Consider the following 15,013-nt stretch of genomic DNA (forward strand, 5'->3'; position numbering starts at 1 on the left):
TGAAATCCTTCGAATCGAAGGATTTCATCCATCGATCGAACGATTTTTCTTCGACTTCCAAAAACGTAGAAAACTGCTCTAGAAGGTCCCAATAGGCTAACATAGCACTTCGGCAGGTTTAATTTGGTGAAGTATTGAAGTCGAAGTTTTTTTTAAAGAAACAGTACTTTGATTATCGAATGGTCGAATATTCGAACGATTTTACTTCAAATCGAATTCGAAGTCGTAGCATCCTATTCAATGCTCGCAGTATCCAAAAAACTACTAAGAATTTTGAATTTTTTTACTTCGAAAATTCCCTCTAATTCACTAGGCCCCTTCATAAATGTGCCCCCTAGAGTGAAGCCCATAACATAAAAATTAACTTTTAAAAACACATTCGAGTTCAGAATACATAAACCTAAACAGTATAATTTGAGTATCTAAGAATCACTCGTTTCATAGCATAATACAAAAAAAGAAAAAAAAAAACAGGCCGGTCACTTTTTCCCCCTCACGTCAGTTACGTTTTTAAGTACGTTATATCAATAAAACTATATCACGTCACAGGATGATGATTTTAAGACTTTATTCTACGGCTTTGCATAACCACGCCCCTTTATCTAGAATCGTCATCAGAGCGCCCACCAGGCCAACCAATGGCTTTCTCCTTATCGTGACAGATATGGCATTCAACCAATGAGTAGCTGCGGAAGGTTTCTTCACTCTGTAGCTCTAGTAGAAAGCTATCTGTACGAGAGATCAGACATAGCGGCAACGTTGTGTGAGGACGTGCAGACTAAACAAACATGATTCGTCTAGCGAGCAGCGTTGCGCTTAGAGAACTACTCAACACTAACTGCAGGACTTCGGTCACCGCTTTGTCTGTTCGGAGACTTGCCATTGACACCCCAGTTCACATCGTTCGGAAGAGAGCTGGCGTAGTCGGCTGGAAGAAACATTGCCTGACACGCGCATGCATACTTCCGACTCGCAGGTACAATTCAAAATCCGAGGGTACGACTACGGAAAACGAGAGCGGAAAAATAACTCCAGCCACAACGGAATCCGCTTCCAGAGATGACAAGTGAGTGTTTGTGTAAGGACCGCTAACCCTGGCTAATAAACGTGTTGCGCTGCCGTGCTCTAGGGCGTGCCGTGACGTAGGCGACTCTGGGGTAACACTCTCCTGTGAGGGAGCGCTGTCATTTTGTTGGTGGGCTTGACGTTGTGAGGAAGCGCACGGCCTTGCAATAGGTTGGCGAATGAAGGAAGACACTGCCGCCTAGTACTGTGTAGATGCTTCTGTCTTCGCGGCGTGTCTTCTCAGTCAGTGAGTTCAGAGAAGCCGTGTTGCTGCCTGACCTCGTGTTGCCCTTTGATGGAAATTGGGACGTCATGGCAATTGTCACGTATTGAATAGGAAACGGTGCTTTCATAGGGGTTGTTCACCTTTAAATTAACTTTTAGGGGTAATTTACTAAACTCCGAATGCAAAAATCACGAATAATTAATGATTTTTTTTTTATATATATATAAAATCGGACTTTTTAAAAAAAAAAAAAAAAATCTTTACGAATTTATCGGAAATGATTAAACCCCGAGGATGGAGAAGTCAGAATCTGAAAATCTGGGGGACATGATTACACTTTACAAGTACATTAGAGGACATTATAGACAAATAGCAGGGGACCTTTTTACCCATAAAGTGGATCACCGTACCAGAGGCCTCCCCTTTAGACTAGAAGAAAAGAACTTTCATTTGAAGCAACGTAGGGGGTTCTTCACAGTCAGGACAGTGAGGTTGTGGAATGCACTGCCGGGTGATGTTGTGATGGCTGATTCAGTTAATGCCTTTAAGAATGGCTTGGATGATTATTTGGACAGACATAATATCAAAGGCTATTGTGATACTAAACTCTATAGTTAGTATAGGTATGGGTATATAGAATTTGTGTGATGGTATGGGGTGTGTGTGGATGCTGGGTTTTCATTTGGAGGGGTTGAACTAGATGGACTTTGTCTTTTTTCCACCCAATTGAACTATATTCTGAGTTAATTTGCCATTTGTTTTCATTTTTTATTAGTTGTGTTTTTTATATAGTTATTTAGCTTTTTTCCCACAGCTCTCCAGTTTACAATTTCAGCAATCTGGTTGCTAGGGTGCAAATTACCCTAGCAACCACTGATTTGAATAAAAGACTGAAATATGAATAGGAGAGGAGTAATACAAAGTAACAATGCATTTGTAGCCTTACAGATGGAGGGGTGCAAGTAACATACCTCTTCTGTCACTTTCCCTTAGTTTGGACCCTTGTGTCCCCCAACTTGGCTCCTCTTCACGTATTCTTTGAAATAATTGGCAAGTATATGCACACGCTCGCTTGTTCCCGTGCCAGCAAACTCATTCACGCATGTTAGGTGGGTGGCGGCAAAGCCAGACGGGTTGCCTAGGGCGTCTGGCACTGAGCACAATGTTGTTTAATTCCTAAATAACAGTACCTTTTCTCCAGTGAAAGGTTAAATTCAGTTCTAATGTCACCTATATGCCACAGGGTTGTTATTTAGTACTCTCAAAGGCATCTAGAAAAGCTGGGGTGACCCCTATTTGAAAGCTGGAAAGAGTCGGAAGAAAAAGGCAAATAATTAAAAACGTATACAAAATAAATAATGAAGACCAATTGAAAAGTTGCTTAAAATTGCCCATTATATATCATTCTAAAGGTTAATTTAAAGGTGAACCACCCCTTTAAAGTTTCAGTAGCTTTCTGCCCCTGCTTGCAATGTATAAACACACAGGTAGCGAGAAACAACATGGAGCAAAATGAATTAAAGCCTGGCTCAAACTGATTCTGTACATTAAAAGTGGCCTTCTACAGCTCTATTTATTATTTTGCATATTTAAATAACTGCCATTTTAAATGGGCTGTATTGCATTAGGATGAAGATCTGAACACCTGTAAACACGGTTATAGGGGTGGTTTGGCGCCAAAATTTGCAATTGCTTTTAGCGGGCGTAATTGGGAAGCCTGGTCCCCCCTTCCCCCAGTCATAGGATAAACAGAGAGACACACTGGCTACACAGAGAGTGCTACACACTGACAGCCCATAGATAGCAGATAGCTTTATCAGCTAAAATTGATGTTGGAGGAGTTTAGTTCTCCTAAAGCAGGGGTGTCCAAAAGGTAGACTGGGATCTACCAGTAGACCTTTAAGCTCCCCATAGACGCGACGATTCTTCTTGCCGAACGACCGATTTTAGCGAAATTATTGTGGGATTCGAACGATCGTACATCTTACGATTTTTCGGCCGACATCTGTCAGGAAATTGATCGGCCAGGTCAAAAAATCTTTGTCGGGCCCAGTGCAATCTATCTATGTTTTCCTGGCAAATTGGTCTTTTTAGTTGATGGTCAATTCGTACGATCATTCCAAGAAAATCGTGGTCTCACGATGAGGATCGGATCTTTAAAAAATCTCAACATCTATGGCCAGCTTTAGCTTGTGATCAGTAGATCTCAAGACACTGTCTGCAAACAGCTTGTCTAAATCATCCTCCTTCATGCTTTTCATACAGATATTTATAAGAAATTCTTTATATAAGAAATAGATGTTTAAAGGGGTTGTTCACCTTCAAACAACTAGTTGGTTTCAGATAGATCACCAGAATAATAATGACTTTTTCCAATGACTTTCTATTTTCTATGAGTGACGGTTTTTCTAATATTGAAGTGTAAAGTGTCATTTCTCTCCTTCTGAAGCAGCTCTGGGAGGGGGGGTCGCCAATCCTGTAAACTGTTCTAAATGGGTACATATAGTTTCTTATCTTTGTCCATTACAGGCAGATGTTAGAATTGATACAATAGTTGCTAATACTCCAGAGATGCTGCTGAGAAATGTATCCACTCAATGTTGCAAAATTGTGACAGTTTAGAGTCTGCGCCTGAATTACTGAGCTGCCAGACTCAAACTCCAGAGACAGGAACATTTTTGCAACATTTAGTTGATACATTTCTCAGCAGCATCTCTGGAGTATTAGCAACAATTGTATCAATTCTAACAGCTGCCTGTAATGAAACTCAGAGATTCTGCTCAGTAGGGACAAAGGATATGTATATAAAAGAGAAATGTATCATCTAAATGTATCCATTTAGAACAGTTTATAGGATCTTCAACCCCCTCCCAGAGCTGCTTCAGAAGGAGAGAAATGACACTTTAAACTTCAATATTACAAAAACCGTCACACAAAAATATAAAGTCATTGGAAAAAGTCGTTATTTCTGGTGATCTATCTGAAACCAACTAGTTGTTTGAAGGTGAACAACCCCTTTAAAGGAGTTATCTTAATTTTGCAAGATTTTCTCCCTATTTCTTTCTATAAATCTTTGTCATTTTATCACTTTCTAATTGTCCTCTTCCAATTCCCTTCTGTTATCCCAATATTTTTAATCCCCTTGCCTATTCTATTTCCCTTTCTTGCTTTTTAATATTTCCCTGCTTCTGATTTGTATCCCAACTTTCTTCTCTCTATTCATGTCATTGTTTTTCATTCCTCTTCTGGTCTCGTCTCTTCACCCTTTCCTTTATCATTCTCTTCCATGTTTTCTGATTATCCACTCACACTTCCCCCCCCATACATGTACTTTACTACTGTATGTCATTTCATTATATATGAATTCCCTTTCACGCTTCTCTTCCTCTGTTCCCTCTTTCTTATTCTTTCCAATTTATTTTTGTGCTTTTTTTTCAATCCTAACCTTTTGCTTTTTTTTGTCTCGATCTGTTTGTCCTTGTTAATTTTTACTTCTCCATATCCATCACTCTCTTATTGGACTATGCAGGCACATAGAAAGCAAAGTGGACGATGTTATAGGCACATAGCAATTATACCACACTATTGGTTAACCCCTGAATGACCAGGATTAGAACATAACTACTGCCATAACTTGTATCAGTCTCTGTTGTGCATAGGTATTGGTTGTGTTGTTCAGTTTTAAATCTCCTGGACATCCAATACCAATGGAGATTGAAGCAAGTCTGTGGCAGGTAGTGATGTGCAAAAGTTACATGGTCAAAATTCCATCAAGTTGAACTCCTCTAAATGAACACCAGTGCACATGTGTCACACACAAACAGATGTATCGATACACTCGTATATTTAAACTGCCTATATGGATACCTATATTAAAGTAACTGTAGATAGCCTTGGATTGTATACTTGTTCAAGAAGTCATCCATGTTCTTACACTCAACTCTATTCACAGTGAGGGTTTTCTAGTCGATATGTTTTTGTTGTAAAATGTGTTTATCTGATATTTAATGTGGTATAATGTTGAGAACTGAAAATATTCGATTGCTTTTATGTACACTGTTTTTGCCGTTTTGTACATTGCTCCTTGGAACTGTGCCGAAATTGCACTTTTTGCATATTGTTTGTTGTAATATGCATTGTACATTGTTCTTTTAGTGGGTTCTAAAACCTTTTTTACAATTTTCTCACTGTGTACTTGCATATATTTGAGATGACCATAAAGTCTGACTTGAATTAAAGGTCAAACCAGCCATCACAACATCACCCAGTACTGCATTCCACAACCTCACTCAGGGCCATTTTAAGGCCTTGCTGGGCCCAGGGCAGAGAGCTGACTGGTGGGCACCAAAAACCTGAGCGCGCGCAGCAGTTCATGTATACATGGAGTGCGAAATGTAAGTGGATCGGCCAGGGGAGGGAGCCAGCACCAAGTACTTATTTAAAAAATAAATAAATAAAGGCAAAAATTTACAAGTCATGGGCCCCCAAAATAAGTGGGCCCTGGGCCGACACTGTCCTCACAATGAAGACCTACGCCGTTTCACATGAAAATTAATTTCCACAAGTTTAAAGGGATGGCCTCTCATTCTTTGATATTTTCTAAGGGAGAAAGGATTCCCTGCTATCTTGTCTATAATTTCATCTGTGTTCCTAAAAAGTAACCATGTTCTCTTGCAGGCAGCTTTGCTCCAGAGACAAACACAACCCTGTGGTGTATATATTTGAATTCTTCCTTTCCTTTTACCAAGACTCTGCACTCTTTCTAGCTTATTTATATCCTTCTTAAGAACTGTAGCTCAAAACTGCACTGCATACTACAGGTGAGGCCTTACCAGGGACCTATATGGAGGCAAAGTAATACTTATATAGCTTATTAGCCTCAAAAATCTCCAAATCCTTTTCAAAGGATTGTTCACCTTTAAATGAACATTTAGTATGATGTAGAGAGTGATATTCTAAAAAAACATTTTAAATTGGTTTTGATTTCTCATTATTTGTGTTTTTTATTCAGCAACTCTTCAGTTTGCATTTTCAGCATACAGTTGCTAGGGTCCATACCACCCTATCAACCATGCATTGATTGAATGACAAACTGGAATATGAATAGGAGAGGTCCAATAGAAAGATCAGTAAAAAAAAAAAAAAAAAAAAAATTGTACAAAATATAAATCTACAGCCCTATGGAGGGGTCTGTGTTCCCCATTTGAAAGCTGGAAACTGTTGGAAGAAGAAGGCAAATACAGGTATGGGACCTGTTATCCAGAATGCTTGGGACGTGGATCCTATATCTGTAATTAAATAAAAAAACTATAAAAAATTAAGATCAATTGAAAAGTTTTAGAATTAGCCATTCTTTAACACACTAAAAGGTGAACCACCCCTTTTTTTAAGGAACTTCCCAACACACTATCATTTATTGTGTATCATCAACAAAAGGAGAACCAATGACTATCATTTATTGTATAACTTCCCTAACCCTCTACCCCAGTGATCCCCAACCAGTAGCTTGTGAGCAACATGTTGCTCCCCAACCCCTTGGATGTTGCTCCCAGTTGCCTCAAAACAGGTGCTTATTTTGAATTCCAGGCTTGGATGAGACTTTTGGTTGCATAAAAAACAGTTGTAATGCCAAACAGAGCCTCCTGTAGGCTGCCAGTCCGCATAGGGGGTACCAAATAGCCAATCACAGCCCTTCGTTGGCATCCTCAGGAACTATTTTCATGCTTATGTTGCTCCCCAAACCTTCTTACATTTGAATGTTGCTCACGGGAGAAAAAGGTTGGGGATCCCTGCTCTACCCCCTCTACTGCCCCTTGTTCAAGCTCCCTGCCTGCAGCTTCTATATTGTGAAAAATGTCCATATGCCAACCTGCCATAAGTTCAAAGGCACCATCTCTTTCACTATCACTATCCTTTCATCCCTTTCTGTTAGTTCACCGTGTAGAAGAACTGACAGAAGAGCGGCTTTATGGCAGGTTGGTATACTCGAGAATTAGATGCAATGAACTCCAGCTCTCCCATTTTGATCAACAAATTCCGTGTATTTGCCAGCATACAGCGTGGGTTACTACTTTTCCATTATGTAATGGAGAGTTTGATCTAAAGTTATTATTAGCTTGTTTTCTTTGTAACAGCGTGATCTCCTTAGGTGGTAAACTGTATGCTTCCAATGCTGTAACCACTGAGGAAAGCAACCTATTAATCGCATTGGTGGTTTTCTGTATTCTTTATGACTTTTTTGGGTCAGCCACAATCCGTTCCTCATTTCATGGTTACGGTCTTGCAACATCTCCCTAATCCCCCCAGCAGCCTATCCTCCGAACAATGAAAAAGTAAAAGGATAACTGCTCCCTGACACCTGCATTGCTTGGCGTAGATGCATACCTCCCAACATTGGAAAAATGAAAAGAGGGATTCAGAAGCACTGCTGTTAGTAGCACGCTGGAACTTTTTAGACCACGTCCATTTTACAACCACACCCTTAATTACCAACTCTGGACTTTTTAGTATAAATTCAGGCTGAGCTGTCAATCAGGACTTTCCCACAGAAAACAGGACAGTTTGGAGGTAAGGGTATATATGAGAATAGCACTCCATAGAAAAAAATCCAAGTCCCACTGCGACCCCACCCAGTTACATTGAGTAGGAGAAACAATAGCTTATCTGAAATAAGATCCATTGTAAAGTGCTGCCTCTTTCTGAAAGCAAAGTATCTGGAGCAATGACCTGTGATATGGCTGCCTACATACTAATGTTACAGCTAAAAAAATAAAATGTTATATGCTAGAGTGAAATTTTGAATCTTTGTTGTTCTGGTGTATATTTGTATTTTGTAAACATTAAGGTCACTATTCCCTAGAGCAGGGGTCCCCAAACCCTGAGAGCAACACAAACATGAAAAAAGTCCCCAGGGATGCCAAATAAGGGAATTGATTGGCTATCTGGTAGCCCTTATGTGGACTGGCAGCCTACAGGTGGCTCTGTTTGGCAATGCACCTGGTTTTTATGCAACTAAAGCTTTCCTTTAAACCAGAATTTAAAAAACTTGCTTTAGGCCACTGAGAGCAACATCCAAGGGGTTGGTGAATAACATGTTGCTCACAAGCCACTGGTTAAGCATCACTGCCCTAGAGGAAATTGTGTAAATAAAAATTGTTGTATTTATCCCCAAACAAATCTCCACCCCAGCTATGCCCTAAACCTCATCTAACCTATCTTCCACATACAGTATATTACTCACTGTACCCTCCCCCATGCCTAGTTTAAAATCAACCCCAGCCTTCTAGCCATCTTCTTCCTCAAAGGTGCAGCCTATCCCTGGCAAAGAATCTGTAACAAATGGAAAAATATGCCCAGTTCTCAAAAAAACTCAAATATCTCCTCCAGTCTCTCAGCCATGCATTAATTTCCCTAAGCTTAATGTTGCATGTCGCCCAGGTAATATCTCTGGCTTAATTACCTTCGAAGTCTTTGCCTTCAGCTTTTTAGCTAATGTTCTTTTAAATTACAATGCTAACTGACTTTTCAATTTGAGGTGTAGCACAGAACACATGACCTTACTATGGAAAGTATGCTGATTTCTGTAGCAGTGCTAAGAAAAATCATAAGTAAACTTAGCTAGGAATGCACCGAATCCACTTTTTCGGATTTGGCTGAACCCCCGAATCCTTTGTGAAAGATTCGGGCTAATACCGAACTGAATCCGAACCCTAATTTGCATATGCAAATCAGTGAGGGAAAAGTCACATGATTTTAAGGATTCGGTTTGGCCAGGCACAAGGATTCTGTCGAATCTGAATCCTGCTGAAAATGGCCGAATCCTGGCCAAATACCAAACCGAATCCTGGCTTTGGTGCATCCCTAAATTTAGCCTAAGTTAGCAGTAGAAACCTATAATTAATATTTATTATTTATAGGTTTTATATATAATAGTATTTTTAATTATACCACACATTTAGATAGTAACTAATATAGGATATAATAAGAGTCCTTTTCAAAGGTTTGCATACCCTTCGCACATAATATCTTGTATTGCTGCCTTTAGCATTAAAGGGGAAGGAAACCTAGTCAGCGCAAACCCCCCACTCCCCATCCCGTTTGTTGCCCACCCTCCCTCCTCCCCCCTGGCCTACCCGTCCCGCTGGGCAAATGCCCCTAACTTGTTACTTACCCTTCTGCGCAGGTCCAGTCCAGGGAGTTCACCGACGACATCTTCTTCCACGCGATCTTCTTCCTGCTGTGAACGGCGTTTTGGCGCATGCGCAGTAGGATCATTTCGCCGGTACGGATCTACTGCGCATGCGCCAAAAGTTACGCGCATGCGCAGTAGATCGTACCGGCGAAATGATCCTACTGCGCATGCGCCGTTCAAAGCAGGAAGAAGATCGCGTGGAAGAAGATGTCGTCGGTGAACTCCCTGGACTGGACCTGCGCAGAAGGGTAAGTAACAAGTTAGGGGCATTTGCCCAGCGGGACGGGTAGGCTGGGGGGGAGGGTGGGCAACAAACGGGAGGGGGGGTGGGGGGTTTGCGCCGACTAGGTTTCCTTCCCCTTTAATGATGGTTTGTAGTCTTTTGTGGTAGTTGTGAATGAGGCCCTTCATTTTCTCATGTGTGATTCTTCTCTGGTGGGGGGTTTGCGCCGACTAGGTTTCCTTCCCCTTTAATGATGGTTTGTAGTCTTTTGTGGTAGTTGTGAATGAGGCCCTTCATTTTCTCATGTGTGATTCTTCTCTGCAACTGCATGGTCTGCTTCCTTTGCCTTTACGCCCAGATCGCAATGAACAACACAAAGGTGGGGCTATTGGGGCTATCAGTGTGTTTTCATTTATCATTATGATCACACACAATTCTGTGATCATAAATAGCTTCAACTGACTAATATTCTGAAGTAAAAAAATGTTGTGCCGGATCACTCACATCTTACAGATTTTATACTTATAACTTTCCTTCTCCTTAAAGTTACCGAATCGGCTTTATTTCCTAAAATCTGCCACAGTTATGCACCTTGTTTTACTAACTATGTTGTATTGTAGCAGAAAGTTTTACTCTATTCAGGGAGACCATAGAAACAAAGGGGTTGTTCACCTTCAAACCCTTGGAGTCTGTGATGTGATGGTACTTCACCAGTAAATACAACACAAACCTGAAGTGAATAAAATCTTACAACATCAGCTGAACAACAAATATAATGAGTCTAACTTGAGAATTCTGCCAATAACCACAGGGCATCATGGCCTATGGGCAGTAAGCATATGGTAACTTGGAGACAGCTGTAAGGCACTGGTCAGACATTTCTGTATTAAACAATACATTTCCATGGAATGCATTTCCAAAACTAGGAAAAGGGCCCCACCTTGATGTTCCTAATCTGTAAGCCCTGCTTCCTGAATCTTGGCAGGATGAAAGCACAAATATCCCACCCAATCCTCTCCAATGGAGGCACCTCATCTCTGCCATGGAAAATTCAGCTGTACAAAGTAATTATTTCAAAAAGCAATAGCAATGGCCAATCCAACTGAACTATAGGCAGGAAGACAAAAAAACATACTCTGTTATGATGCAGCTATTGAATATACATATTGTTAGACTGCCACTTTCAAAGTTTGCATATTAAAGGCACATTAAAACATGTAGCTTAACACATACATACTGGCTGCTCCCAGAAACCTTGCAGAATCCTTACAAAACCTGTAAGTGAAACCAACTTTATTGGGGCACAGTGAACATTTGCTGCTGCAGCTTTTAAGGATCAACTTGCCATGATTTATAATTGCTGCTATATACCAGCCAACCAACTGCTAGACATGCATATAGTCTTGTACCATAAGATTGGCTAGTTGCCGCTTTAAAAGTATGCCGTAATAGAACACTAAATTAAATACAGTTTTGCTGTAGCTTATAATGCATGCCTACACCAGGGCCCTCCCTCATGTACACTGAGAATGACATATGCTTATCAAGCACAAAGCCAGCCTGGTAAGAGAAACTCTCTGGTAAACTTTCTGGTAGGAAACACAAAGCCCCTGACCAGTTAAAATTGTTTAGTCTGAAAGTTTTTCTTAGTCCCAAAAGATCTACAAATAGAAAAGACTTATACCATTTTGCTGCTAGTGGCACACTGTCATTAGGTCTATCTGGACACTTGCTCAGTACCAGTGTCATTGAAGATGGGCTGGGGATTGTGAAATTGGGCAGTTCAGTATCAGAACCAGGTTGTGTTTGGGGAGCAAAACATTCAGGCTGCAGGGCTGGTGGGGCCTTTGGTGCTGGCCTGACCCTTCCCAAATACAAACCTGTTCCAACCCTGACTTGCCCTAGTTTCACTTGGCCACTAAAGCCCTGTCCATCACATTCACCTTTCACTTTCTTATAAAGCAGCTCTGGGAGGGGTTCAGTATCTCTGGAAAGTGCTCTAAATAGATATATTAGTTATTTGGTACTTCTTTTTCAGTTCAGTTGGTTTCAGATTGTTGAATAGAAATAAAGACTTTTTGCAATTACTTTCTATTTTCCAGTTGTGACAGTTTTTCTAATATTGAAGTGTAAAATTTCATTTTCACCTTCTAAAGCCGCTCTAGGAGGGGTGACATACATTGACACAAGCAATGAATTACCTTTCACACATCTTTGATCCTATAATCTCGTTTAGCATTGGAACAGCAACACTGGAGCAAGGCTGCTCAAGTATACATTATATAATCCAGTCAAGGCACTACAGAAATCTGTGTTACACCCTGTAAACATTCAGCCAGGTTGCTCCTAAGGGTTGAGACAAACGGGCAGATTCAGGGAGATTTAGTTGCCGGGCGACTAATCGCCTCTTCGTCTGGGCGATAATCTTCCCCGAACTGCCTTTGCGTGTCCTTTCTTTCGCTATAATGAAAAGTCGCCTACGCTGTTTCTTCGTGAGGCAACTTCGGGAGACTTTGGAAAACGAAGTGGCACGTGTGTTTTAAGCGCAGGCGACTTTTCATTACAGCGGATGGGAAGACACACGAAAGCAGTTTGGGGAGATTGTCACCCAGAAGAAGGGGCGATTAGTCGTCAGGCAACTAATTCTCCCCGAATCTGCCAGTGTGTCACAACCCTAACAAGGTATCTATCCAGAACAACTGGAAAGCCCAAGAAACAATTTGGCTAAAGTAGCTGTTATAGAGTGGGGAAACCCCAGTGTTGTAGCTAACTGCATGATTACATTTATCAGAGGCTGTTCAGGTATGCATTCAAATTTAGCCAGTTCTCAGATGTTGTTGCAAACCTCCACAGACACTCCAGAGCAACTGCAAAGCCAGTACAGTAGTCCCCTTCTGTCTGTATGTAATGGTTGGCCATACACGGGCAGATAAAGCTGCCGATATCGGTCGTTTGGACCGATTTGACAGCTTATCTGCCCGTGTGTGGGGGCTTCCGACGGGTCTTCCCGATCGATATCTGGCCACGACATCGATCGGGAAGGTTGGATTTTTAACCAACCGACCCGTCGGAGCCCCTTGGTGCATCGTAATTCGATCGTTTGGCCATACGGCTGAACGTTCGAATTACCCCCGATATAGCCATGCCGTTAGTGGCATATCGGGGAAAGATCTGCTCGTTTGGCGATGTCGCCAAACGAGCGGATCTTTGAGTCTATTGCCACCTTAACACAGGACTGTTGCTATTCCCTTGAAAGAACTAGTAGAGGTAGGGAAGACAAAGAGCCCTTTACCTAAATGCATGGCTGCCTTCAGATAAGATTACCCAGAGGTGTCAAGTTATATATCAAGGCAAACAAACCGAACTATCTTAATGCACCCTGACAGCCATAAGTTTAATGACTCAGAGATGTCAAATCCCTAAAAACAGTTTTGAGGAAAGGGAATAGCCCAGAACTATGCAGGAAAAAAACCCAGAAAGAAATGAGACTGTTTAGAATAGATCACTACTTTAGAGTATGGTTCACCTTTTAGTATGTTATAGAATGGCTCATTCTAAGCAACTTTTCAATTGGTTTTTATTTTTTGTAGGTTTTGAATTATTTGCCGCCTTCTTATAACTCTTCCCCGCTTTCGAATGAGGGTCACTGACCCCATCTAAAAACAAATGTATTTTTTTTAAGGCTGCAAGTTATTATTAACATGTATTTATAGAACGACAACATATTTCGAAGCGATGAGTTTGTTGTTATTTTTCATTACTCATCTTTCTGTTCAGACGCTGTCCTATTCATATTCCAGTCTCTTGTTCAAATCAATCTAAATCACTCCAAAAGCCACTAATAATAAAATGAAAACCAATCGAAAATTGGCTCGGAATATCTCTTTCTATATCATGTTAGATGTTAATTTAAAGGTGAACAACCCCTTTAAATACCTTACTCAGGACCCTTACTTCCTTACTTACTACCTCTGAGCATCTGAAAACATACAATGGTGTGTGATGTCATGTGCAGGGTTAGCTCTCATGGATCAAATCCATAATGCTTTTTTGAGGTAAAAAACAAAAAAAGGATTACTTTTACTGGAGTAATTCAAGCATAGGAAGAAGAGACATCATAGAGTGAGTAGGAAGGGCTTTTAGATTTTTGGGGAGGATCCTTCTTATGGAGAGGGAGCAGATTAGTTAAAAATGTTTTGAATTAAAATATTAATATATTTTCTTGTATATTTGTTGCAGAAATAATAAACAAGGTTTGTTGCCTAGTCTAGAAGACTTGCTGTTTTACACAATTGCAGAAGGACAAGAAAAAATACCAGTTCATAAATTTATCACTGTAAGTATAAATACTGTATTTTCATTTTTAAATGTATTTATTTAATGACTTAATTGAAATTGAATGTAATTACAGTGAAACCTCAATTTTAAGTACCCTGATTTTAAGTTTTCCCGCATTTTACACTTTTTTTTTTTTTGTAGCCCCACAAATTTATAATGCATTTCAATGGGTGCATTTCACTGATTTTAAAGGAGAAGGAAAGCTACGGAGGCATTTTATTGCCAATAGATTAGCTGCAATAGTGCAAGCTAGAATGCTATATTTATTCTGTAGAATGTTTTGCAATACCTGAGTAAATAGCTCTAGAAACTCTGTTTGTTTAGGATAGGAGCTGCAGTATTAACGTGGTGTGACATCACTTCCTGCCTGAGTCTCTCCCTGCTCTGGGCTCAGATTACAGTAGAGAAGGGAGGGGGGCAGGGGGAAGAGGAGCAAACGGAGCATGCTCTTGCCCAGGGCAATGAGGTTTAACCTGAAGGCAGGAAGTCTGATACAGAAGCCCATGTGTACACAATAGAAGAAAAGAAATGTGGTGTTTCTTTTGACAGAGGACTCAGAGCAGCATTACTTTGGGGGTTTACTGGTATATTTAGATGGACCTTTCTGATAAGGCTTACTTAGTTTTAACCTTTCCTTATCCTTTAAGTAATTTTTTCCCGGATTTAACATCAAAATGTTGTCCTGATGTTTTTTCCCCTCTATGAATGTTATTATTTGTGAAATAAAGAGGTTTAAAATAGTAACCAGATATTTTGCCATGGTTCTGCGTGTAAATGGTTAATTCCAATTAGCTGGCCCCTTATACAATCCTGCACCAATCACTTATTACTTTAGGTTGTGTATGTGACTGACAGAGAGAGTCTTGCACATGCCCCCCATAGTGTAACATTAAAGGGATACTGTCATGGGAAAAAAAAAATTTTTCAAAATGAATCAGTTAATAGTGCTGCTCCAGCAGAATTCTGCACT

At 40.5% G+C, this 15,013-nt stretch overlaps 1 protein-coding gene across 2 annotated transcripts in view; it reads left to right on the plus strand.

Moving 5' to 3' along the window:
* The first annotated feature begins 575 nt into the window (after positions 1-575).
* Positions 576-15,013, plus strand: part of gls.S (glutaminase S homeolog) — a 62,769-nt gene continuing 48,331 nt past the window's right edge. Inside the window, exons 1-2 of one of the 2 annotated variants that reach the window (XM_018239037.2) lie at positions 576-1,066; positions 13,945-14,041. In XM_018239037.2, the coding sequence (XP_018094526.1) occupies positions 789-1,066; positions 13,945-14,041 (375 nt within the window). In that variant the 5' untranslated portion in view covers positions 576-788. The remainder of the gene's footprint in view (positions 1,067-13,944; positions 14,042-15,013) is intronic. The other variant, XM_018239036.2, reaches the window with a different exon arrangement.

The sequence above is a fragment of the Xenopus laevis genome, chromosome 9_10S (assembly GCF_017654675.1).
Source record: "Xenopus laevis strain J_2021 chromosome 9_10S, Xenopus_laevis_v10.1, whole genome shotgun sequence".
Taxonomy (NCBI): Eukaryota; Metazoa; Chordata; class Amphibia; order Anura; family Pipidae; genus Xenopus; species Xenopus laevis.